The following is a 27,826-nucleotide window of genomic DNA, read 5'->3' on the forward strand; positions in this document are numbered from 1 at the left end:
GCCAAATGTACTTGTTATCCCAGTGGGATGGTATCTGGCCTGTTCAAATAGCAAACATTAACTGGCTGCTTGTGTGAAGTGGCTTGTATGAAACTGAGGCTCATTGTAACCATGAGGCTCATTCTTGAGGCAGCCCTGCACATGTCGTGCATCACAAGTCCAGTGGCCAGCTCCTCCAGAGCAGCTCAGACTCCTCCACTGTGTGCAACATCACATGCATGTGATTTACGCCAGGCACCCCCTGAGCTTGGGGGCAACCTGGTGCCTCTGGTTATATGGGCATTTTTTTAACACAAGTGCTTAGCTGTGCAGGTCAGCAACCTGATGGTTGGGATAATGTATAAATAGGGCCAAAGAAAATTCAGAAAGGTAACAGGGTATATATAATTTTATGTAGTATGGACTGTATTTGGGAGTGAAGAGTGTATGTGATGAATCTGTGATTACACATCGTATGTCTGTGATGATCAGTCATCAAAACTGCATGGCTAAGCTTCATAAGACTACATTGTGGTAGAGGTAACCATATGTGAATCTTCTGTATGGATTAGTCTCATTATTATTTTTTAATGTAAGGCAATCTGAACAAAGCTGGCTGATCAGTTAATTTTGCTAGTCAGTTTTAACTGGACTGTTATCACACCTACATAATTAAACCTTCTCTATAACTCCTTTAGCTGATCCAACCTTGTCAAGCCATTAGGAGATGGAGAAATTATTTTATTTTCTGAAAGTTTCTATTCCGCTAAGCATGCATAGTTGTTTCCAAAGAACTTTCCACGTCAGTGGCAGGAAATGAAGGAAACACTTAACGTGGGATCAAGGTTACATTGCTACGGGAGGGAATAAAAATTCACTTCAGAATATTTCAATCATTTCATTTCACAACTAGGATAATTTCTTTTCACATGTTTGAATGGAATGATCCTGTCTCTAATTAAACTTTCCATTCTCACATCACATCACCACACAAACACCTGTTGGTGTGTGTGTGTGTGTGTGTGTGTGTGTGTGTGTGTAATTACAAGCCACATCATTGTCTCAAAGTTCAGCCTTTTTACAAAGTTGCTAGATACTTTTATACTGACAACTTGAATTACATAGAGGAGTGTCTTCTGAAATATTTCAAATGTTGTAGGAAGAATAGTAAGTCTCTCCTCTGGGTGGACACAGTTATATAAGATGATTAACACTTGCCTCATTCCAAACCTGCTGAAATCAATAGTTGTCTTTCCACCGGGAGTTATATCATGCCCTTGCTGCATACTTTATATAAAAACAGTTGCTCTATTATTATTTTTTCGCATTCTTTCAGCAGACAGAAGGGAATGCAAATCAGGATGTTATAAGCATTTTTACTTCTATTTTTAACCAGTGATCACCAACTTATGGCATAACTGAGGTAGAGGCTTGATTCTTTTGTCTTTTCTATATAAAAAAAAAATCCAATGGAACATGTTAATTCGTGTTCCTTGTTCTTTCTTTCTTTTAATCATTATTCTTACATTCAGGAAGATCGTTAAATCTCTCTGACAATCTTTCGTGGAAGCCTGACATCAGTTCTAATTACGTGCTCACTATGTGGAAGGTTTTTATGTAATTGGTTCTTTTTTCCCCCTTAAAAAAAATGTAATTCTATTGTTGACTCTGCTTCCTGTAACTTCCTTCTTTTCTAGGGTATCAGTTGTCATTACTGCTCTTGAAGGTATTGCAGATTTTTATTTTTTAAAAAATCCACTTGTATTTCATATAGAACCACACCTCTTCCATTTCAACTGCAAAATTCTATCTGGTTTTCTGAATACAGAGAACAAAACTCTCTGCATACCAGACACACTAGCTTGTCCCTGCTTGCATGCATACTTTTCAAATTCATTATTCATTTGTCTTTTGCTCTCAGGCTAGACAGTGATCTACAAATAGTTTCTAACAAATGGAAACCAATCTGTTTATGGGTACCCACTTGATTGTCAACCACCTTGATAGAAGTTTAATTGAAATGAATCAATGGTTTTAAAGAAAATACCAATGGCAAGAATACTAGGCTACATCCAACAAAGTCATATTTTGAGTAGTCCCACTGAAATCAGTAGATCCCTAGCTCCTTTTCACATGTACTGCTAGTAAGCCAGATGTCCCCCCCATGTTATATTTGTGCAGCTGGTTCATTCTGCCTAAGTGTAGAACCTTACATTTGTCCCTATTGAAATTCATTTTGTTAGTTTGGCCCAATTCTCCATTCTGTTAAGGTCAGTTTGAATCCCAATTGTGTCTTCTGCCGCATTAGCTACCCCTTCCAGTTTGGTGTCATCTGAAATTTCGATAGCAAACACTCAAGTCCTTCATCCAAGTCATTTATAAACATAAAAACAGGCTCAGGACAGAAACTTGTGGCACCTCACTTATAACTTTTCCCCCATGATGACTGAACCAAGCACCCCCCCCCCTTAAATCTGCCTTTGCTTCCTCTGTGTGCTGTACACATTCAATTGCACACAGAATCTCCTATTGGCAGCGAGGCTGATGCAAAAATGCAGTCAGATGTGGATTGCATTTTGTGCCATTGCTTTTCAGTTGGAACTCACAGAATCATCAGGCAATGGCTAAAATGCAGAAGGAGCCCTGTGTATTATCCCTCTGGACAAGTTTTTCAAACAAAAAGAGACCAGGAAAAAGTGAAGAGTAAAAGTTTTACTTTGTAATTTAGATGTGCATACATCTTTTGAGAAAAGAGGCAATACTTTTTTCCTTCTTTCTTTCCAAAAGATTAAATGTTGGTGAATAAGAGTTAACAGAGTACTAGAAAGCAATGCTAGAGGCTGTTCTAGATGTCATTGCAAAGCAGTACAAAGCGATAATCATGTTAGGAGATGTGGAAGCAAACCCTTATCCTACAGGCAAGACTGAATGGCAGCCATTAGGAATGGCCAATACGGAACACAACATTTTCCTTCCTCTCAAATGTTCAAAGCTGTGATACTGAGGCAAATAAATATCAGAAAAACAGCATCTTGACCCTTTGCTGTTCCTGCTTCTGGGAAATCTAGGGAGGTCCTTGAATCAGAAGACAAGCTTCTCAAGAAGAGGAACTGCTTGTTTCAGACAATGGACCATTCTTGTTTGTTGGCTGGGACTCTACCTTCCTGCCCACTTTCTTGCCAGGGCGGTACATGCTCTGGTTATCTCCTGACTGGACCAGAGAAATGCACTCTACATGGGGATATCTTTGAAGGTGACTCAGAAACTACAATTAATCCAGAATGCAGCTGCCAGACTGGTGACTGGGAGCAGCTGCTGGGAATATATAGCATGAGTCCTAAAAGAACTACAGTGGTGCCCCACAAGACGAATGCCTCGCAAGACGGAAAACCCGCTAGACGAAAGGGTTTTCCGTTTTTGAGCTGCTTCGCAAGACGAATTTCCCTATGGGCTTGCTTCGCAAGACGAAAACACCTTGCGAGTGTTCCGATTTTTTTCCACTTTCCCCCCTTTTTCTAAGCCGCTAAGCCGCTAATAGCCTTTTAGCCGCTAAGCCACTAAGCCTTTAATAGCCGCTAATCCGCTAATAGCGCTAATCCGCTAAGCCGCTAATAGGGTTGCTTCGCAAGACGAAAAAACCGCTAGACGAAGAGACTCGCGGAACGGATTATTTTCGTCTTGCGAGGCACCACTGTACATTGGCTCCCAGTACATTTCCAAGCACAATTCAAAGTGTTCGTGTCAACCTTTATAGCTCTACATGGCTTCAGACCTGTATATCTGAAAGTGTGTCTCTTCCCCCACTGTTCAGCCTGGATACTGAGGTCCTGTTCCAAGGGCCCTCTAGTGGTTCCCTCATTGTAAGAAGTGAAGCTACAGAGAACCAGACAGAGGGCCTTCTTGGTAGTTGCACCCACTCTGTGGAATGCCCTTCTGTCAGATGTCAAAGAATTAAACAACATCTAAAAGCAGGCCTGTTTCAGGAAACTTTTAATGTCTGATGTGTCTCTCACCCAGACCCTATGTATCTAGTTGGAAGTCACCCAGATTGGTTAGGGTATAAGAAATGAATTATTATTATTATTATTATTATTATTATTATTATTATTATTATTATCATCATCATCTGCTACTTGAAATAGTGCAGGGGTAGGGGATCTCAGGAACCAAATGCAATCCTCCAAGCCTCTGTTTAATCCTCATCTCTCATTGTATGCTGAGGATGACCCACTCTGGAACCACCTAGTTAAGGGCAGGCAACAAATATAGCATCATTATTATTACCCATACCACACCCCATTCCTCAGCTATGCACCCTTTGCCCATGCAACACCCCTCACCTGCTTGGCATCCTCCTTGACTATTTCTGGAATGTGTCCTTGAACTCTGATAATACATCAGAAAAGCTGGGAAAGGCTTAACAGTGGTAGAACATGCAGAAGGTGCCAAGTTCAACCCCTGGCATATCTAGGCAGGGATGCAAAAGACTCTTATCTGAAACCTGGATTCACTGTCAAACAATGTAGACAATAATGACCTCATTGGACCATGGGTCTGACAGTTTCATATCTTATGTTCCTCTTGCCTGAACTTCAGTTTTTTGCTCCTGGGATGTCCCACCAGCAAACACTTAACAATAAGCAGAGTCTGGAAAAGTATGTTTACCAGTGGCACCAACTTGAGCAAAACATTGAGGGGAGCCAGTGCCATTCTCCTTTCCAGTCGGGGGGGTTGGGTGGGGTGGTTAGCCTGTCATGCACCCAGACAGGCACGGCGAGCATCGACAGCATGGTTGGGGCACTCATTCTGCCTCCTTCCCTCCTTCCCTTGGTTGGCTGGACAGGCACACTCTTCAGCCTTTGGGCCACCATTGCAATAGTTTCAGGGGTGAAGTCCTCTGAGGAGGTTACTTTTCCCTGCCACGGGAGAGCACCACATCCACTGGCTCACCTGTCTGCATGTTTGTAGGAAGCGAGGGAGGCAGGCAGGCAGGTGGTGGGATAAAAAATATTGAGGGGGCTGTGCCCCCAGAAGAAAAGTATTGGGAGGGCAAATGGACTCTGCCCCCTAGAATTGGGGCCTATGATGTTTACATAGTGCCTCTGGCCCTGAGGTGGCATAGTCTGAAAACTGAAAAAGACAGAATTGCATAACCCTGAAGCTTAATCTATCACGACCTGCTAGATATTTGGCAACCCTCCTATTTTTTGCAGTCCCAGATAGGAAGTAAAAACTAGTAGCTTGTCCCATGAATATTATGGATGGTAACTAGGCTGTGTTCAACTTGTAGACCAAAAGTCTTGTAGGCCGAGCTGATACGAGGAAACATAAAGAACTTCAAGGAATATATTTGGATTGATCACATACAAGAGATCAAGAGTGCTGAGAACAGTCCTGCATCCAAAATAATTCTCTAAAATATTCAGTACTATTAGACATCAAACCTCAAACCATTTCTTCACACAGAAAGGAGAACTTTTAAGCTTCACCTTGAATTTCCAGTCCTCCTTGAATTCGGATAAGACCTGCAAGGAAAATGGAGAATGACAACGAATGTTCTTTGAACCAGTCATTTATCTTGGTTTAATAGGCACTAAATGTGTCCTTTCTGTCTCCAAATATCAAGCATTTGAGCTTTTCATTTGAAAGTGATATTTGTGCCCACAGCATATCTCAGTAATTCACTTAGGGCAGTTGAAGCAACATTATGAACATTTCCAGGAGGAAAAAGTCCTACCTAGCTATATTCTAAAGATGTTCTGTTTTCTACAAAGAGAGTAGCATTCTAAAAACCCATTTATATTCTGTAATATATTTAAGCACAGATGCTCTTATGTGCTGCAGAATTCTGTCAATTTTCATAAAAAGGCTTCAGTTCTGATGCTTACCATGCTTACCTAGGTCAACATTTTATTATTAAAATTGGATTTTCCTTTCAAATTGTTGCATTCCTAATGCCAGCATCTATTTATATATCTTAAAGAATAATACGTCACCTGTTCAATATAATGTTCAGATATGGTTCAGCTCATAGCTCCTGTTTCCAGTTTTTGCATTGATGACATGCAGATGGTACCTCAGTATTTGAAATGCTGTTTCTCTTTGTAGGAAAATCAGTTTCTACCAGCAACACTGACTGAGGCCTGTAGAGGCTTCTCTCCACACTGTACTTTGTTTTGAGAAACCCTAATCTTCTCACTGGAGAGCAACTGGACATCTCTGCTCAGGAGCCAATCAATGCAGCTTATTAATCAATTTGAGTGATTTGCTGTGAAACAGCTTCTTTCTCCCTAGTGTGATGTGCTTAGTTCACAACACCCCCAGATCCCCTCAGCTAGTCCACAGAGTGAGGCAGCTGAATCCTGATGCGAAGGTAGAAAAGCATGCCCAAGTCATAGTAAATTATATCCTAATGCCTCTGTAATGAATCCCAAATTTGCAAAAACACAAACCACCTACTGTTTGCGAGCTCTGTAGTGATTGAATTGGCTAGCTGGGGATGCATCTCATTTGAAGAATGCTTTGAATAATGTGGCCTTGATTTTATGAAGCCTTCTTGAGAGAAATGGCATAAGAGAATGCAATTAATCAAGAGCAAGATTTTAAGACTTGATGGATTGAGTGGTTGCAGTTTTAAATGTAAAAGGAAGGCTCATTTTCAAGATGTTGCTAATTGTAAATCACACCCTGAGATGTTTTGTTGGAAATGCAACTGCAGTTGAGAATCATTGTTGTTTTCAATTTGGTACTTGTATTTCAATATAAAAACACTATATATTGTTTTGATGGTTTCTCACAATTTTCTTGATTTTTAAAAATTGAATGCCCCGTAAATGACCACCAGCAAATCTAAAATCAGATATCCTTAATGTCTATCACAATTACTTGCATAAAGAAGTTGTTATACAGTGGCTAACCTAAGTAGCTGCTAAGAATTATTGCTACTCCATAAACATTATTTTCCATGTAGCTTTTGTTACAAATTCAGTTGAAGTTAATGAGTTTTGACTAGTGTTATGCTGGGCACAATCTATTGTGTTTGCGCAGACCTAAATTAAATTGGCTATGCCAAAGAAAAGAGGCCTTACTGATAGACTGTAAGGAGAAAATCCACAGTAGGGATGACTGAATTGGTCAATTTCAGTTTCTTTTTATCAGGGGTGCTTCTAGGCTTGAGGGGGATGAGATGACAGACTATTGTACTCTTTTCTTGTTTCCCACTATTATTGACTTCTTTTTTTACCTTTGTGGTTGTTGCAATTTACAGTGGCCAAACTATTCCCTCTCTCCCTCGATGGCTGGCTAGTTGGGTGGCAGGTTGGGAAGCTGGAACATGTGAGCAAAGCTTCTGGCTGGTGTGCACTGCAAAGCAAATTGCTGTGCCAGCCAGCTCCTCTGAGGTTCCAGCTGCTCCTCATAATCATTTTAAGAATACAGCGGTACCCCTGGTTGTGAATGGGATCCGTTCCGGAGGCCCGTTCGCAACATGAAAAGAGCGCAACCCGCAGCGGTACATCTGTGCACGCGCGGGTTGCGATTCGCCGCTTCTGTGCATGCGTGTGATGTCATTTTGCGCTTCTGCGCATGTGCGAGTGGCGAAACCCAGAAGTAACAATTTCCAGTACTTCCAGCATAACCTGAAAGAACGTAACATGAAGCGGACGTTACATGAGGTATGACTGTAGCTAACCTTAGTGCAAAAGTGGCAGTGAGCTCTGCCAGTGAGACACTAGTTTTGGTATTGTGGGAACAATGATGGTGCCAGAGTAGCAGGGGGCAATCAAAGCCCCCCTTAAACCCCCCATCCCTGATCTCATTGCCCCTGTGGCCCAAATGGTAGTGTCTAATTGGTGTAGTATCACTGCCGCTAGGAGCATAATAATGTAAACAAGAGCCTGCTAGACCAGGGCCAGTCACCTATGTTGTACAGTGGTACCTCGGGTTACATATGCTTCAGGTTACATATGCTTCACTAACCCAAAAATAGTGCTTCAGGTTAAGAACTTTGCTTCAGGATGAGAGCAGAAATTGTGCTCCGGTGGCGCGGCAGCAGCAGGAGGCCCCATTAGCTAAAGTGGTGCTTCAGGTTAAGAACAGTTTCAGGTTAAGAACAGACCTCCAGAACGAATTAAGTACTTAACCTGAGGTACCACTGTATAGGTTCTCACAGTGGCCAACCAAATGCCTGTGGGCAACTCTTAAGCAGGATTAAAGCAACAGAGCACTCTTCCCTCCTGTAGTTTCCAGCAACTGGTTTCCAGCAACTTCTTCATCTTTACATTTTTGGGCAAGTAACATTCTTGCCGCTGCAGTTGCAAGTTTGTTGTTTAGCATTTTGGGGCAAAGTTTTTTAATTTCCCCGGATTTTTTTTTTTTTTTACCAATTTCTGCCAAGACACTGTATTCTGGATATGTTCAGGAAATGTATGGCATATGTACGGCAACCCTATTCTCTGTTTACCGTTTTTACAACCTTATGTTCAATCTGCCTCATTTCTGCATTAGTTCATGATCACCCTTCCCTCCCCAAAAGTCCACGCAAAATGTTGTTCTTGTTTTAATGCATATTTCTTCTAATATGCATATTTTTGCAAGCAATTTTCCTTAGCATAATCCCATTTTTTCTGTACAGTTTTTACTAAGATACACATTTTTGTGTGCATGAATATATAAGCTTGGTTGTTTGTTTGGAGAACTTCACCACAAAATTTACAAAAGTGCAAATTTATAAGGACAACTGGGTATTGGTTCATAATAGTGGTTTAGGCAATGCAACGGAACTGTGAATGGAATGAGTTTATCTCCCATCCCTAGTTCACAGAAAATATTCACTCTTCTGTGTTTTCCATTGGTTCCAATGGCTGGCAAACTACCGAGCTCAAAATGTCAGGCACATAAGAAGGCAAATGAGCAAAGCTCTTTTGTTCCAAAAAGCAATAAAATGGGACTTAGAAAGACCTCACTATTTTTCTGTTTCCCCATGAGAGGATTTTGCCTCAAGTTTTCATTTGCCATAGGACAGGCTCATCAGAAAACAGGAGGACAAGATGTATGGTGATCAAGGCAGGGCAAATTAACCTCTTAATAGGTTCTATAGACCTAGTATCCTTAATTGACTCCATTCTGGCCAATGGGAAAACATAGGAACAAAGGTCGCTGTCTCACTCTAAATCAGACTACTAGTCTGTCTAGGCCAGTATTGTCTACAATGACTAACAATGGCTCTCCAGGATTTCAGAAAGAGTTTTCTCCCAACCTTGCCTGGAGATGATGGGGACTAAACCTGGGACATTAGCAGTTCTATTACTGAGCTACGATCTTTTCCCTAAACTGATGGGGCTGATATACACATATTTCTATAGAAAAATATGTAGGTTGAGGAAGAGGATGGTGGTTGGTTGGTTGTTTGGTTGGTTGGCTGGTTGGTTTAAAGATACAGGGAAATTATACTTCATACCACATCAGTTTGCTTTCAGCCCTCTTTCTGTTGTGAAACAGCACCTTCTGCAAGCCCAATTCAAGCAACCTTATTCAAAGCTATAGACAGATTCTAACCTCTCAGTTAACAGGTCCACAAAATCCTAAGCACCAATTTTTTCAAGTCCTATATAGGCAGGTTAAATTTCACAATATAGCCATTGATTTCTTTATTGAATGCCCTTGCAGCATCATTTTTCAAACAATGATATTCTTAAATGGAGTATGTGCTACTTTTGATTTTAGTTTGGGATCTCAAAATGTGTTAAAACTGTCAGATTTTCTTTTTGCTAAATGGCAGGAAGAAAATGAGACCAGAAACCTCACAGCACAGAAGTCTCAGTTATATCTCTTCCATACCTTTAATTTGCTTTACATCAAATTCTTATTTCCCATAGAGAAACGTAAGTGCCAATGTACTCATTAGAACAAAAATGCTGTCTTATTTTGGGGTGTCCTTTTAAAAATGTGCAATCCATCTTTTACAAGTTGCTGATGGAGCACCAGGCTCAGTCCTCATGAAATCAGCAAAGTTTTGCCTTCAAAGTGTAGGCCTGTAAAGAATGATGTCCTTACTTTGAAGAAAGCATATAAAGAAATTTCTCACAGGTGTGTGTCTGTAACTGCTGTAGAATACCACTTTGAGGTTTTAATCTGTGTCTACAAATGGCAATCTATAGATACTCCAGAACATTTATGCTTTTGTACCTTTCACATGTTGCAATCTCTGCACCAGACCTAGAACATGGTGCCAATAATCTCTTCAGAACAAGACAATGGTTAAGGCTTTGGGGAAATGACAGTCACAGATAATACGCTTGCTCATATTTGAAAACTGCAGGCATTAGAAGCTATATATTGGTCGTATTTTTCAAACGATCAAGGTCTTCAGCTCCTGTTGACATTAGCAGAGTTTCTTGGTGCTCATTGCTTTTGAAACTGAAGCCATCACAGTTAGCAAATGTATATATTTAGCTCCTGTGATGCTTCTGTAGTTGAGAAAAGTTAGAAGTGATTGAAAATAGTTTTTATAAAACTAATCTTAACAATGGCAATAGATGTGGATGGGGCGTTTTTTGGAAGTGGGAGAATGAGAGATATCAATTCTTTATTCTATTAAAGGTTTCTAAGAATGACACTTGATATTATCAGAGAGTTTAGTGCCAAGTAGGATAATTAGGTGAGTTGTAGAAGATCAGGTGATAGAGAGATGATTTCATTTTGTATTAAATGCCATTATAATTTCCATGCACTAAAGTCTCTGATGTCCCTTTCGAGGGATCTGCTGTATTAATGCAGAAAGGAGAAATGTGCCCAGAGACCAGTTAATGCATAGTTGAATGACACAAAATGATATCCAGTTATCCCTGCCTCAGGAATAAAAACTATGATGTGGTTGTGTAATTTATATCCTTAAACTACAAATCTCTGAGGTGGGCAGGGCAATGCAACTCAATCTATGGAATCTATGTTTGAATTTCTGTATATCTCAGGCACTGTCTAGGAAACAGTTCACAATAAGTAAACATTCAGTCAATATTTGTTATTAATCAGCACCATTCTGGAAGCTATATTTACTTTTTAACTGTACATCTGAATCTCTATTAACTCCTGTTAACTTTTTCTATCAATCATGCTCCAAAATCTTATTTTCATAGTGTGACATTTTTACTCATCAGTAAACCCAGTGGTGTTCAGTGGGATTTTATTGGCTGTGCTAGCATATGGGACGTATCCATTCTTAAGGAAATCAGCCCTGAGTGCTTACTGGAAGGACAGATCGTGAAGCTGAGGCTCCAATACTTTGGCCACCTCATGAGAAGAGAAGACTCCCTGGAAAAGGCCCTGATGTTGAGGGCACAAGAAGAAGGGGACAACAGAGGACGAGATGGTTGGACAGCATTCTCGAAGCTACAAACATGAGTCTGACCAAACTGCAGGAGGCAGTGGAAGACAGGAGTGCCTGGCGTGCTCTAGTCCATGGGGTCACGAAGAGTCGATCACGACTAAATGACTAAACAACAACAACAAAGCATATGGGACAAGTCAGGTGACCACCATTAAAAAATGCCACACCACTCAGGAGACATAAAAGGGTAAATGAACAAATTAACATTTAAAGAAGAGATAGTCCACATTATAGTGGTAGCTAATGCACACTTGTCTAAAGCAATATTTGCTGCTGTAAATTAGTTGTTTTATGCACATTGTTGACTAAATCATGAAATAAAGTTCTGTTCTTAAACATGTGCAATATGCAAATTTTCTCTGAAATAAGTGCCATTTCTTCAGTGGAACACATATTGACATAGACAAGTGTAAGAAGTTTCTTTTGTTTTATATGGTACAATTATTCATGGAATATATTGTTTCTTGATCTATTTTACCAAAACAGTTTGAAGCAAATTTGAAGTCTTCTTGCCTTTCCTAAAGACCCGAAGTTGACAGAATCTGAATGCAGTCATCTGCACACTTATCTGTGAATAAGGATCAGTTGAATAAGATGAGCCTTACAACTCAGTAAACATGCATAGGATTGTACAGTTTAGCTGTGATCCTTAGCACAATTTCTAGGGATTAAGCCCCACTGAACACAGGAGAACTTTTGTTGTTGTTTAGTCATTTAGTCGTGTCCGACTCTTCGTGACCCCATGGACCAGAGCACGCCAGGCACTCCTGTCTTCCACTGCCTCCCACAGCTTGGTCAAACTCATGCTGGTAGCCTCGAGAGCCCCTCCAGCCCCTTCCCCCGCTAAAAAATAAACAAGAGAGGGAGAAAAGGTTTTTTAATGTGTGGTCAGGGGAGTTTAATATTGCGGGCTAAGAGTGATTAATTTTCATTACTTGATTGTCCTCTGTGTGTACACACTACTTTTTATAGGTCCTACCTTCTTTCCAAGATAGACAGAGGAAGGGAATCAGGTTCTCTTCACAAATCCAGCTTCAAATAATTACAAAATCTTCCACCACTGTGGATTTCCAAATCGGCATGTTGCGTGCATTACTGTATAATGATTTTCTTACTGGAATTTCTTTCACAGCATGGCTTCTAACCCATAAGTGGCATACTAGTGCTTCTTCATCCTTTTCTTTTCATTTTTTTTCTGATGAAAATGGTTGTCATCTCAGTGTCCACAGGTTGAAAGGCTTTCACATTTTTCCTATAACCCCAGTCAGCAGTTTTATATTGCAAAAGGGGGTGGGGGGAATTGGCATAGACTTCATATTTCTAGGTCTGCTACTGTGTACCTAGTAGCCAGTTTGAGAAACATGCTGAGTTTCTATTGCTCTTCCCATGTCTTTTACCATTAGTGTCTTAGAAAAATTTCTCCAGCACAAGAAGCTGTAATTGCAGCTACTTGGTGACCACCTGAGAAAATTACCTTTACCATTAAAAGTGGATGGATGAAAAAGGCTCGGCTCATCCTTCCTCTACAAAAATATATCTCAAGCAGAGCACAAGCATCAAGGTGATCTGGGGAACTGAATGGGGTTTCACAGGGCACTTAGATATCTTTCTGCATGTCAATATTTTTATGGAACAATATTCATTGAGAAAAGATAAATTTGTATCCAACTAAATTAAGAATGTAAGGGTTGTATCCAACTAAATTAAGAACATAAATAGGACCTGCTGGGTCAGGCCAATGGCCCATTTTGTCCAGCATCACAGTCTCACAGTTGCCAACTAGGTGCCTATGGGAAGCCCAAAAGCAAGACCTGACTGCAACAGAAATCTCCCTACCAGTGATTCCCAATAATTGGCATTCAGAACCATACTGCCTCTGAAGTTCTACTCCGCCCCAATGAAATCAATTCACTTGTTAGTCATGAATTTCAATGGGTCTGCTCTGTGTATGGCTAACCCTGGATACAATCCCCAAAATGAAAAATGCTACAGAAGAAGAAGAAGAAGAAGAAGAAGAAGAAGAAGAAGAAGAAGAAGAAGAATAGTAGTAGTAGTAGTAGTAGTTCGGATTTGATATCCCGCCTTTCACTCCCTTTAAGGAGTCTCAAAGCGGTTAACATTCTCCTTTCCCTTCCTCCCCCACAACAAACACTCTGTGAGGTGAGTGGGGCTGAGAAACTTCAAAGAAGTGTGACTGGCCCAAGGTCACCCAGCAGCTGCATGTGGAGGAGCAGAGACGCGAACCCGGTTCCCCAGATTACGAGACTACCGCTCTTAACCACTATACCACACTGGCTCTAAGCAAGAGACAGGCAGCCTAAGTATGTTTTAGAGATTTATGTCCCCAGATTTGCAGTGTCCCTGGCTGTAGTGAAATTATCGGAGGGCATTTCTGCATAGAGGGAGCTTGGCTACACACCATTCTCAAAGCTCTTCATAGATCAGAGCACAGTCTAATCTGAATAGCAGCCATACAAAGGGTATTCCATCAACATTTTGAGTTCCCATCAACTGATTGTTGTTCTGAGTCATGTGAAAAGGGAAACACTATACCACGTCTTGTTATATTACAAGATATTGTATGGGCCTCCAGATGTTTCAATCCAGCCATGGTTAAAATAGTTGTGGCATCCAAGTATGGTGGGGAAATGTTTCACAAGGATTGTAACCATTATTGTATCTGGCCTCCCTAAAGACTCCTCCACTCTTTAAATACTTCTGGAGATAATCTAGTATTTGTTACCTAGCCATACAGCAGAATTCCATTCCCCTGGTGACAGTACTGACAATAAGCCCCAGGCAAAAAGAGCATATGCTCAACAAAGGAGTGGGGGAAAGGAACAAAGCCTTGATATACCAGAGTGTAGAAACCCTCCTCCAGAGATTTAATTCAAATTGCTGCAAACTTGTGCAACCTCTGCTGCAGCATCTGCTTTCACAAGTCTCACTTCTCTGCTAGAACAATAGTTTACATCTACTAAAATGAGCAGGTTCTATCTGCATCTCTCACTTTTGTTTTGACACAGAGACATGCCAGGTTGAACAGACCCCCGTGACTCCTTGAATGGATGGACACACCGTCTTCAGTTGAGCTGAAGGCATATGAGAGCAGCAGGGAAAAGAATATGCCAAAGAGTTGGGACAAGAACCCAGCCCTCTTCCACACCTTTATAGCGAAGGTTTCAGAGGATGAGCTGACTTACTGGATGGTGTCACACATGTTCTTGTGGAAGGACACAATAATATTGTGAAGTTTAGGTGGGCATCCTGTTGAGCAGCATGAAGAGTCCTTTATGGCAGATGAGGTCAAAGGTATTTCATCAGGTCTATGAAGGCGATGTATAAGGGACAGCTCTGCTGTTGGAATTTCTCCTGCAGCTGGCGCAGCAAGAAAATCATGTAGACTGTTGACCTCTGAGATCTAAAGCTGCATTGTGACTCAGGATAGATCCTGTCAGTGAGCAACTGGAATCTCTTGAAAAATACATGGGCAAAGGCTTTACCCACAGTACTCAGCAGGGAGATTCCACAGTAGTTGTTACAATCATGGCAGTTACCTTTGTTCTTTCAGAGGGTCACAATGCTGGAGTTGTGCATGTCTTGTGGCATAGATCCTTCTTCCCAACACGACAAGAGTAGGCCATGGAGGCATGTCATGAGAAAGGAATTGAAGCCAGCTTTCATGTTTTCAGGGGTGTAGTTTTTCTGACTGTTGGTCCAAAGGCTTTCTTCATGCCTTTGTACATTTTGTGAGTATTGCCAGCATCAGCAGTGAGTTGAGTGTTCTCACACAGCTTTAGCCAGTAGTCATTGGCACATCATCTGGCAACCCACTGGGCTTTCTCAGTGTAGCTCAGTTTTTGCAGGGCGCATGCTTGTAGTTCACAAGAGCCTTGCGCTTTGCATCAATGTTCCTTTTCCCAGCCTCAAACCAGTCAGGGATCTGCTGCTCTTTTTGGCCAAAGGCAGACAGAGCTGTGTTGTAGATTCCCTCTTTTTTTAGGTTCAACCTTACGTTGACGCTATATCTGGGGCAGTTCAGTAGGGCTTGTTTGGCAGAATCAGAGGAGCATTAACAGAGTTCAGGTATGACAGTTGTCACAGTGTTGATTCAAGTCTGTACTTTCTGCTATTTGCTATGCACCCTCTCTGACTGGAGATGGCTCTTTCTTGCCACCAGGGAGTGATCTGTGTTGCAGTTGGCACTGTGGTAGGTCCATGTGACACAAATACAGTTAAGTGCTGATTGCCTGGTGACAATCAAATCCAGCTAGTGCCAGTGGTCTGACATCGAATGTCTCCAGGACACTGGGAGTTTTGTCTTAGTAGAAAAGAACTTTCTTTGCTGCTCTGTAGAAATACTTTTGTGTGACCAGGCGGTGACAGCCCCAGCCCCCAGGGATCATAAGGAAGGAATAAAGACTTTGACAATGTATATGGAATTAAAATTAGGCCACAACTTTATTAAACTTCCGAATGTAGGAAGCTGTTTCTCCTCAACATCAGCACTTGCAAAATGTAGCTTCAAAGTGACATTAATCTATCTACTGGTATTTATCAATGACATCACAACAGCACACTCGTGCTTCCTGAAAATCTTGACTGTTCTATTGAAATCAAACCCAACTGCTTGTTTCACCACACTTTATCTTGCATAAATAAAATGTTGCTTTATGACAGTCATTATGCCTAAGCAATAAATCTGATTGTGCTTATGTTGCCATACAAGATCTGGCATGGACATTCTAGATGGATGGTGTTCTCACTGGAATGCTACAAAACAAAAATGGAGTGAAGGAGGAGCAAACACTTTAAGGTGGGGGGGGTTGTATTGAGAATACAGGCTGGCATCTCAAAGGAAAAAGAGTGCATTATGTGCTATTAATAAGTAGAAAGTTTCCAGGTGATTTGTATATCTTTCTTATGACTGAAATATCAAGAATTCACCAAATGTCTGTTCTACTTATTCTAAGAGTTCTGGAAGTTGGTCATTTTAGATCAGTGCTAGAGAGTGCTGGCAATATTTTTCTCTCTGATTACAAATTAGACTTACAGTGGAGCTCTTTCTCCATGCCCCCTTCCCATTCTGGTGTTTGCTTCATCCCTTCCCAACTTTATGGTAAGTTTAGCGATATTACTTTCATTTTCAGCAGACACTTACTTCCACTTTATTTTTTTTAAAGTCTGGTCTGTCAAGGTGCCACAAAACAGTTCAGGGGCCCTTCCTTGTACTCGTGCAGATTCCAATTTGCTTCTGATAAAATATCTGCAAAGTATCTTGCTTTGGCTCAGGATGCAGAATTCTTCCAAATCCAATTTGTACCTCTAGTATAGTCACTAGTTGGGGGTAAACTGTATTATCTGATTATTGTAGGAGTGGAACAGGTCTACTCTTGACTCTCCCATTTATCTTGAGTCTGTATAGGATTGTGAGGAAGCATGTATTGCTGACTCTTCCACTTTGTTTTTCAGTCCTACTGGGTAAAACTGGTTTTCTTCCCATCCTTTTAGATGCAATGTTCTCTCTAATCTTTTTATGTAGTAGTGCATGAATTTGTTGGTCTTAAAGGTGCCATAGGATTCTGATGACGTTTTGGCTACAACAGCACACTTTACCCTTCAGGAATTAATATATTGAGGGAATATGTTGCACAAAACTACTTAACAGGGTACCTTATTTTTCCTTAGGGAGTGTATTTTCATACTCCGGGTTTAGTACTAAAGCACCAGACATACCACATGAGAAGTGCTTGGGTGTATCTCTGTATGATGGATAGGTGTATCCTTAATAGTGTGTCAACAGGATAGGCAGAAATAGTGAAGAATGATCAGTGCAGCAATTTTGAGTCAAAGGAGAAAATATATGCTATAAAACATACACTTTTAAAAAGAGTTTTCAAATAACCAGCAATATTCAGGAATGGAATTGCAAATCTTTCCCTCCTAATGTGCATAACATGCCGGATGAGGTCCTCAGCTGCAGTAAATGGGCATGAAGGTATGGCCATTTACACCAGCTGCCCATAATAAAATTGCACTGTCAAAGAATTTAGCATCATAGAATTATTCCACCAGAATAATAAAACAAACCTTCATAGATACCACTTCCCCTCCAGTTAGAATCTGCACTGGCTTCATTGAAAATTCTCTCTTTATATTAGTGATAGAGAACCGTATTCTTAAATACAGTCTCATGGCAGGTAACATGAAGGATGCTTCATTCCTTGGATGACAACAAACTGGAAACTCCCACATACTTCAAGGATTTCACCAAGTTCTTTACTAACATTTTCAAAAGGGTGCGGCTGTGAGAAATGTTCACAGCATTATGGTTTCAGCTATTAGTAGCTGCTGGTGGTTATCCAAACATTTCACATGCATTAAGATAAAATTAACACCCGCAGCTCTTCCAGCCAACACCCAACTAACTACAATAAATGAAGTCTAGCCACTAATTCCTTCCATACATAATGTTAATATCTTTGCTGTAGAACCTTTACATTTTAATAAGCCTAATGTGACTCTGATCCAAGTTTCTTCTGGCAAATCCTGCAGACTACAACTGTAAAGTAATTACAGCTGATTATTTAACAGGACAAATAATATTTAATATTTGTTGAGTTTCAACAGGATGCTAGGCACTTTAAAGAACACAGATGTCAAACCAGAGCCTTTACAATGTATATTAGGTGGAGGAGAGGAACATAAGAGGTTGGCTTATAGTGGATCAAATTATTTGTCAGTTTAGCCTAGTATAATATACTCTGATTGGCAGCAGTTTCCCAGGAATGCCAGCAAAGGTTTCCCTGAACCTTTTAAATTAGGCTCCAGGAGGGAACATAGGATCTTCTGTATGCAAAGAACACACAATACTGGTAAGCTTTGGTCACTCTCAGCAGCAGTCAGGGGTTGACAATAAGTATGGGATAAAAGGAAAACAAATGGTAGTGGATGATAGTTAAGTGTTGCCAGTGAGGAAATAGCCTTTTTCTCCCTTTTATTGAAAAGAAATTTACAAGACATGAGCATGGCTGGAACGATTCAGATGAGGAGCCAACATCAATCACAAGGAGCAGTATTGTAAAAAGGGTTATAAGGCACCCTGATTCTCACTTAGGGCAGTTTTAACTATGCCCCAACATCTTGTCCCTAAGAAGCTCCATTGTGACTAGGGAATGTGAACTAAGTGATGTCTTAGAGAACCAGGACAAAGACCAACCTTTAACTTCAGGAGTGGTTCTTGCCAATTATGCAAAGAAGCTCAATAACCCCAGAATATGCAGATGCCTGGTTTTTAGTTCAGTCAAACTGCCCAAGTTGTGCCCACTATTCGGACATTTCAAAAGCCCAAATTGAGGACACTGCATACCTGAAACACTGCTATCCCCAGCAGCAAACATATTTATAAGTACTTAGCCACCAGCAGCTATCAAGGTTAGGAACCTCCACCCAATAAACTGCATTTAGTTTTTACTCCAAGCTCCAGCATTTTCTTTGACTTCTAACTCCCCCTCATGTAATCTGCCTCATGGTGCACAGGGACCCTTAGCTAAAGACTCAGACATGTCAGTTGCATACACATGCACATCTGTGTGCAAGTGTAGATGGGGATGCACAGTAAAAGCAGTATCTATTCTAGCTTCCTTAAGAACTAACAAAACATTCAAAACTCAAAATCCACCAGGATGAGAGAATTTGGATTTGGTGAACCTTGGCCTTTTCCAGCTCAGTCGGGGCTCACAAATTGTAAATTCTTCACCCTGGCTGAACCAGTGGAATTTAAGGTAATGCCAGTCCCCCCCCCAAAGGGGTGTTTTAAATGTGTGGCAGGGTCATGCTGGTGCTGGGACAGAGCAAGGAGAGACTTATACATATTCCAAACCCTTTCAGCTCTATCATGTGACCTACTGACCTGACAGAACTAAGCTGGCAAAAATGTGGTGTAAGGAAAAATTTTCTCATTACAAGCTGGACCTACAAGTCATGAAAGAGCTCCCCCTCCACTTCACGATTTTTGGGGTTTACTGAAGCTAGATACATAAGATTCAATTTTGCAAGGCTGTTCTCTTTCCCTGCTGACATTTTCCTCAAATGGAAAATATATATTTTACCCTTAGATGGAGTGAGTGGGAGTGGGACACCACAAATACAAAACTGGATAATTTTCATATCATCTTAGCATAATACTATGAGTCATGCCACATATTCTGCTATCAGTCATCAAATGTACAAAATTCAAGTGGAGGAAAATGAAGTGATATAAGTGCAATACAGTCAGGTTGTGTATCCACAGCAGTGACCAGAGGAGGAATGACCACTGGGAAGAGCGCGGAGAGAAGAAATTTCATGCACCCAATGTAGCAAAACCAGGTGACTTCATCTGCTCCACCTGCAATAAAACATGTCTCTCCTATATCAGTCTCTACAGCCACAGCAGGTGCTGTAACTCTCTAACAGAGAGAAGAAGAATGTGCCTTGGGGGACTTTACCCCCCAAGGCACATTCTTCCATTGTCTCCAGAAATAGATGGATTCTAACAACAACAAAAACCACCAATGTGTTGTTGTAGCTGTCTTCAGCAACAGAAAGGTCATTCGAAAAGAGGACCTGATGATACAAAGTTGTTATATACTTCCTTTTTTGGTCAATAGAATGAAAATTGAGCAAATTTGTTTAGTAAACTTACCTAATTATTTGTAGTTCCTTAGCAACAAAGCTTTCTTTCTTTTTTGAACAAGTCCATTTCAAATTGTCAAATGTAGTTTAATCCACTTTACTCTATTATTATTTTTTAAAAATAGCATTGCACCCTAGCATTGTACCTTCCTTATGATATATTACAGTGCTATAAACTGAGCTCATGACTTCCTCACCCATGCCCCTGTTTTCCCATAATTCAGTCACTTTCTCTAAACATTATCCATCCCCTCCCCTGATGATTTGTTAACTTAGTTTACCAAAATGAAATTCGTAATCAAAAAGACTTCTGAAATAGCAAGAACTCCATCTGTTCTAATGGAGTGTGTGTAATAAAAATGTATGGCGCTGAACACCTCTACCATTTTTTTTAAAAGGTCATTTTTAAAAATATTGCAGTAAACATTAGACCAATTAACACTGGTACTGAAATAGTTTCAGGCCTTATGTTCTTGCACTTGCAGATCTATGAGGAGAGATGCTGTTGTTTATAAATTGCATGTATACTTAATTGTATAGAATTCTGCTTCCTCATCAGGTTATGTAAGAATACTCAGGCATCGTTCAGCCTTTATATTTTTAATTTAGGCCATGAGAGGTCTCATTTTGTAATATGTTATTACTTATTTCTCTCAACAGAATTATCTTGTTTAACTGGAAACAAAACAATCTTTCCATTTTGCAGAACCTCAATGAGACTTTTTAAATGTTGCAACAGGCATTGTCTATATGGTGATCACTTGCGTGTTGAGTTCCGCAGTGCCACCCCCCAAATAATTACACACTTCACACGTCAATTTTTGTTTGAGGTTTTTGGCATAATTTTGGCCACAACTTTATTTAAAATACAAAAAATTGTGAGTGGTTGCTTAGGCATTGGTTTGACTATCTGTCCTAGCCCTCAAGGACAGTGCTGGCCCTTCCGGACTCCACCGGAAGCCAGCGTGGGAAACAAGTATTGGATGAGAAGTGAGGCCGGGAAACTGGCCCTCGCTTCTCACCCTCATGTTCCGGTGGGGCTTGCACGGCCCAAGTCCGACTCCACGGACAAGGACGAAAGAATGGCAAGCCCCTGGATTCCTTTAACGGAATTCCCTTATCGCATCATTTGGAGGGGTAGGCACTTACCCCTCCAAGCCCCAATTAACCAATGCCTAACCGCCAACCTAACAAGTTGTGACGATTTGCTACGCAGTAGGCAAAAACCAAATGGCACCAGCCAATCAGCCAAATGGCAAAATTCCTACCGTGCCCCCGCACCAAGGCGAACGACACCATGACAGGCATAGCAAGGTCAAGCTATCAACTTAAATAAAAAACCCCCCTATTAAAGGGAGGGAGGGCGGGTGATCCGATCCAAAACGGCCAAGAGGACGTCCCTAAGTCTGGCCCTTCTATTTATAACTTCTGACTCCTCCTCCCAATTGGTAACAATCAATTTTCCCCAGCAACCCAATTAACCCTAAAGGCCAGGGTTGCAGATTAATTTGCCTAGTCATGGCTGGGCGGCCTGCTCCCCAACCGCAACACGTGCTCTCTGTTAGGGAGAACACGCTTTGCGTGTTGAGTTCCGCAGTGCCACCCCCCAAATAATTACACACTTCACACGTCAATTTTTGTTTGAGGTTTTTGGCATAATTTTGGCCACAACTTTATTTAAAATACAAAAAATTGTGAGTGGTTGCTTAGGCATTGGTTTGACTATCTGTCCTAGCCCTCAAGGACAGTGCTGGCCCTTCCGGACTCCACCGGAAGCCAGCGTGGGAAACAAGTATTGGATGAGAAGTGAGGCCGGGAAACTGGCCCTCGCTTCTCACCCTCATGTTCCGGTGGGGCTTGCACGGCCCAAGTCCGACTCCACGGACAAGGACGAAAGAATGGCAAGCCCCTGGATTCCTTTAACGGAATTCCCTTATCGCATCATTTGGAGGGGTAGGCACTTACCCCTCCAAGCCCCAATTAACCAATGCCTAACCGCCATGGAGCCTCCAGCTCGCCGCCAAACCACTCACAGCCCCAGCCAAGACCTCACCTTGGCAGCCACCGCACCTAACCAAGCCTCATTCCCTGAAGCAGAAAGGTGCACGCCATCATCTCGGAAAAAGGATGGAATCTTAAAAAGAATCGCAGGGTGAGAGATCACTTCACCCCCCAGCTCAGCCATCCGGTGTGCAACCGCAGAATTGATGCGCTTTCTGGCCCTTTCTGTGGCGACTGGGCAACGACTGCCCCTCCACACACGTCGTTGCAAAAGCTGCGACCAAAATATCATTGTTGTAGGCACCATTGCCCGCAATGTCCCCAAGTCCGTCCAAATTGCAGCACGCAGTGAAGCACAGCCCATATCGACCAGGTCGTTCTCTCCCAGCTGTATTACAATAGCCGCTGGCGGCCCCTCCCGGAGCAACTGGCTCCGGATCCGCGGCAGGAGCTCCGACCAAAGCATTCCTCGTCTGGACAGCCAGGACAACTGAACATGCGGAGGAAGGCCAAGCTCTGGACACACACCAGCCCGACTTGCTGCTACACCAGCCCAATGGACGATGCTGTGCCCCACCATCCACACTCGGACAGCCGCCTGACCTGACATAACACAAACAAACAAACAGAGGAAACCAAGTTAGTGAACATAGCCTCTGAATGCATTCGATTTCCAGCGGCCCAAATTCTTTATCCTGGCGGCTGACAATCCCCAGTGAGCAGCCGTCGTGGCGGCCCCAATCCTAAACGAATGGGGGGCAAAATCTCCAGCCGTACCACCACAAGCCAGGATCGCTTTGCGCATCACTTTTGCAAATTGCTGCCTTGATAATGGCAACCCGTCCTCATGTCTGAGCAGCGGCCCATCCCCTTGGGTGCGCACCTCCAGGTACCTGCTAACATCTTTTACTGGGCAAGGTCCTGCAGCCCCCGTAGCGGGGAGACGAATCAAGGCACCTTTACCCCTCTGATCCGTCTTAGAATGCCGAATAGTGATTCTCAATTCGTTAGGGGATAACTGCACGTCTTGGAGGAAAAGACCCCAAATGCGACCGTCCCTATGATCCTCCACCACAATTTCACCCACTCTTAACGCGCCAAAAAAGGCGATAGAAAAGGCCGCCGAGAATAGGCGAGCCTCATATCCCGACCAACACACCACCCGCAGCTTTTTTCGCATGTTGTTCAGCATGTCAAAAGATATGGGGCGCCTTTTTGCTGGACGAGGAGGACACAGCCTACCCCAGCCTTCCAGAGCCTTGCGAACAATAAACTTCGAGCAAGGATCCTTATCGAAAAATATTTTACAGAAAAATGCAATGGCTGCTGCTTGCATCCTAATCGTCTTGGCCGCCCGCCCCAATTGAAATAAGTGCGCCAGATATTTTAAAACCTGTGAAGAAGTGGGTGGGGCCCCTCGCATGCTACTGGCAGACTGGCGCATAAATGTCAAAAAATTATCCCAAACTTTTGTATAAGAACGCAGGGTGGAGGGGGAAACCGATGCCGCTACTCCCTGCAAAACTAATTGTTGCCAAGGTTCCAGAGATGATCCGGGAAATATTCCGGAAGTATCCGTGCCTCTGGAACCAGAAGTCTGAACCGCTCCATCTGAAAACGGGACAGAGCATCAGCAATTTCATTAGAGACTCCAGGAATAAAACGTGCAGAAAAAACTATATTACAACGCAAACAGTGCAGCACAAAAGCTCGCAAGAGAGCAGACACTCGCGGGGAACGTGACGACAGCTTGGCCAGCACCGTCACCACCGCCTGATTGTCAGTCCAGAAGCAGACACGTCGGTTCCTGAACTCCTCGACCCACAAATGCACTGCCACTGCAATGGGAAAAAACTCGAGAAAAGTTAGGTCCCGCGTAATCTCCCCTCCCCTCCACTCAGACGGCCAACGTCTTGCACACCAGCGACCCTTCCAATAAAGACCAAAACCTAGCGAACCCGCAGCATCAGATTGCACCTGGAAGTCGTTATGCAAGTTCAACGTGTCTTGCCATAACGACACACCGTTGAATTCCTCAAGGAATTCCAACCACATGGACAGATCAGCCCTCACTTCACTAGAAAGGCGCACCCGATGATGTGGAGCCTTCAAACCTGAAGTGAGTCGAGCTAGGCGAGAACAGAAAGGACGCCCAGGAGCCACCACTCTGCAAGCGAAGTTCAGGTGCCCTAACAGTGACTGAATTTGCCTAAGAGACACTTTCTTTAAAGGGAGCAATTCTTCTATAATCTTTCTCAACGCCACCAGCTTGTCACTCGGCAAGCTAGAAGTTTGAGCAACTGTATCCAAAAGGATACCCAGATAAGTAAGCCGAGTGGAAGGACCCTCGGTCTTGTCCGCGGCAAGGGGAACCCCAAGTTCCTGGGTGATGTCAGCAAACGCTTGCAGTAGCAATAAGCAATCGTCTGTATCACCAGCCGAGGCCAATAAAAAATCATCCAAATAATGCGTGACTCCGCCCCTTCCTGTCTTAGACTTAAGGGCCCATTCCAAAAAAGTGCTAAAAGATTCAAAAGCAGCACATGCAATTGAACATCCCATAGGCATGGCTTTATCAAAATAATAGTTGCCCTCAAACTTAAAACCTAGCAACCAGAAATCCTCCGGATGAATTGGCAAAAGGCGAAAAGCCGATTCGATGTCGCATTTTGCCAATAAAGCAGCCTGTCCAAATTTCCGAATCATCTTGATCGCCTGATCAAGGGAGGCGTACTTCACGGAGCATAGCTCCGGAGGAATAACATCGTTAACTGACGTACCCTTAGGATGTGACAAATTGTGAATTAGTCGAAATTCACCAGGGGCCTTTTTTGGCACGATACCCAATGGGGATACATGCAAATTATGAAACGGAGGTTCGCTAAAAGGACCAGCCATGCGCCGCATGGTCACTTCTTTTTCTATCTTCTTGCGAGCAACCTGAGGTAGCTCACGAACTGATTTCTGATTAGCAGGATTACGTGCCACGGGAGACATGGCTACTGGAATCCGAAAACCCAACGAAAAACCATTACTCAAATAGCAAGCAGCCTCCCTATTGGGGTAGAATTGTAACCAACTTTGCAAGACCGGCAGGCGAATGGGTGTGAAAGCCAAGGAAGTCAACACATTATTTTCCTGTTCCCGAGGTTGAAGCAGGGGGCGTTGCTTTGGGGGTTTGTTGAGAACCCCCTTTTCCTCCGCGAAAGGGCCGACGACCAGCATAACAGGAGGAAGCGGTGTGCAAACCGTTGCACCTTTCGCACATGTGAGCGAATTTGCACCCCTGGCGCTGACAGGAACCCTTATTAAAGTCCCAGCAAAAAAGGCGACGTGCGGTCTTAAAGGCCCCTGGCCTCATTTTCTGTTGCTCTGGCGCCTTTTTCTCAATGAGTGGAGCCACATAAGTGGTCCACACATCAAGATCTTTACGATCCCATCGGGCCGAGGGAATCTTAGCCGCCCTGCGCCTGAAATTCTCATCATATTTGATTGCCGCTTTTTCACCAGCTTTGGTGAAAGCAGAGCGAACAATAGATAGGTAAACTAACAAATGAAGAGATCTCCGCGGATAAGCCGCCATGACCACTCCAGCAAAGACTTGGAAACAATCGAGCCAACGTTCGAATGTCCTGTCTGCACTGGACACAGCAGAGCGCTTCCTTGAAGAGCTTGGCCTCTCCTGGTCCTCCGAAGGAGGAGCCAACTTAAACATCTCAACATAACGGCCATTTAGAATCCTAGCTCTCAGCTTGGACGACAAATGTGAACCTGGGATGACGTCCCTGGCGGAATTGGTAGAGACCTTAACGTCAGGTACCAATACGCCATCTTTACATTCCTGTACTGCCCCATACCTGGCCCGATGCGTGTTAGCCCGACGTTCCCAAGCCCACCTCGGGAGTCCGGAGGCCGCTTCCCCATAGCCCCAGTAAAGTTCCATAGAACTATCAGTCTCACCATCAGAACTAGAGGAAGACGTACCGGTATAAGAGGACGACGAGTCGTCCCTTCTCCGTTTTGCGCGCCTCCGTGAAGATCTCCTGCGGCGACGCTTTCCGCCTGACGACCGTCTGGGAGGCACTGGCAAGCTGTCTTCAATGGAGGACTCGGAATCAGGATCCTGCCGAGAAGGACCTGGGGCAGTATAAGAAGATGATGATTCACTCCTCCTCTGGCTGACACGCTTCAGTGAGGACCTCCTGGAGCGACGTTTACCGCCCGAAGACTCCCTGGCAGGAATTGATAGACTGTCATCCATGGAAGACCCGTAATCAGGGCTCAGCTGTGACGCACCTGAAGCTAAGCGAGAAGAAGCAACAGGTGAGATCCTGGAACCTGAGGCCACCTCATCCGAAGGCTGAGTGAGTGCAGCCCGGCGGGCGGAAGCTACCAAAGGTGTTTTCCCCCTCGCCGCCCTCCCAGAGGAACGGCATGGCCTCCGAGAACGGCCACGGGCAGCAGGTAAGTCGCGGGGATGTGCTATCTGAGAATCAATCATCGAACCCCCGGGTGATGAGCCATCTCTCTCCTCGTCACTAGACGACGGTGACGCTGGGGATGGCGCCACGACTGGACGCTGACGCCTTCTAGACGCAGAAGGCCGAGCAGAACACTGTTGAAGGAAACCATCCATTTCGGCTGTGAAGCGAGATAAGGCTACTGGATCGCCCGCCATACTGTCCACCATTGATTGCACTCGTCCTGCCGGTTGACTCAGGGTGGGAGAGCGAAGCGCTTGCGATGGACCTCTGATAGGCCGTTTTGCAACAGGGGCTGAGCCGGGACGGACCGTGACTTTCTTAGGAGCCATACCTGCTATTATAATCAAATGAGAATTAACAATTGCCGCAGCCAGACGTCACTGCTGGCCGCCAATAGTGATGCGTAAGCTGTAAACAGCACGTCAGCTGCTGGAAAATTAAATAATAAATGCACAAGAATAGATGTCTGAATTAGCTATTTATAATCTATCTATCTATTTATCTATCTATCTATTAACAACTGAAATCCTATCTTATTTATTTATTATTATTCCTGTTTAATTAATTATTTTTTCTATTATTTATTTTCTGTGATAAATAACATAAAACAAGGGGTGCAGTTACTCCTTTCCTCCAGCAGGTGGCGCTCGCTAATCCCCAGCTCATGCAAAGGGTTGCAACACTGCACTGAGCCACCAGGGGGAGCTCCAGCAAAGACCCAGCCGCAGTAACCTTGCCTGGCCACAAGGGGGAGCAGCTAAGCAAAAAGCAGAATAAAATAAACCCCACCAGCAGAGCGCAGTCGGCTTGCAAAGAAAATGGCGGGCGCAAGCGTGGGCCGCCGCTCCCGATCCCGGGAAGCGGCCCAACGTTAATTTAACGCGGAGGAGGGCAACCGCCACAAAAGAAGGCCAGCCACTCAGCACCGCCGCGCTGTCTCCCGCAGCGCTACCGCCACCCAGGCCAAAGGCCCCGCGAGGCAACTCGCGCAGCCGCGCCGCTCGCGGCAATGCAAACGGCAGGGATAACTTCCCCCGCCGGCGTCACCCACGCTCTTCAGCGGCACGAAGGAGGCACCCCCCACAAGGCAGGCGCCGCGGCGGCCCCGCGGATCGGCCGCGAACCGGCACGACCTTCGTCGGCGCGCGGGAGCCGCGGCAGGTAAGGCGGCTACTTTATTTATTTATTTATTTATTTCTTTACCGGGGAGAGCCCTCAAGGCGCCGGGCCTCAGTGAGGCCCGAGCGGTTCGCCGAGTGCCCTTACCGCCGGTCTGCGCACTCACAGCCCAGGCCCCGGC

General features: G+C 43.5%; 1 protein-coding gene and 1 long non-coding RNA gene across 4 annotated transcripts in view; both read right to left on the reverse strand.

Annotated features, from left to right (window-relative positions):
* Positions 1-27,826, reverse strand: part of LOC308595297 — a 148,256-nt gene that overhangs the window by 77,905 nt on the left and 42,525 nt on the right. For 2 of the 3 annotated variants that reach the window (XR_014011977.1, XR_014011978.1), the window contains one exon: positions 5,469-5,504. This is a non-coding gene — a long non-coding RNA (uncharacterized lncRNA). Of the gene's footprint in view, positions 1-5,311; positions 5,505-27,826 lie in introns of those variants that run through there. The other variant, XR_014011979.1, reaches the window with a different exon arrangement.
* Positions 22,071-26,855, reverse strand: LOC308594451 (uncharacterized protein; the record flags this gene model as incomplete). Its single annotated transcript, XM_081207521.1, has 2 exons — positions 22,071-22,645; positions 26,027-26,855. 2 exons carry the CDS (start codon positions 26,853-26,855, stop codon positions 22,071-22,073), a joined length of 1,404 nt encoding a protein of 467 aa, XP_081063647.1.

This window comes from Podarcis bocagei, assembly GCF_964188305.1.
Source record: "Podarcis bocagei genome assembly, chromosome: 9".
Lineage (NCBI taxonomy): Eukaryota > Metazoa > Chordata > Lepidosauria > Squamata > Lacertidae > Podarcis > Podarcis bocagei.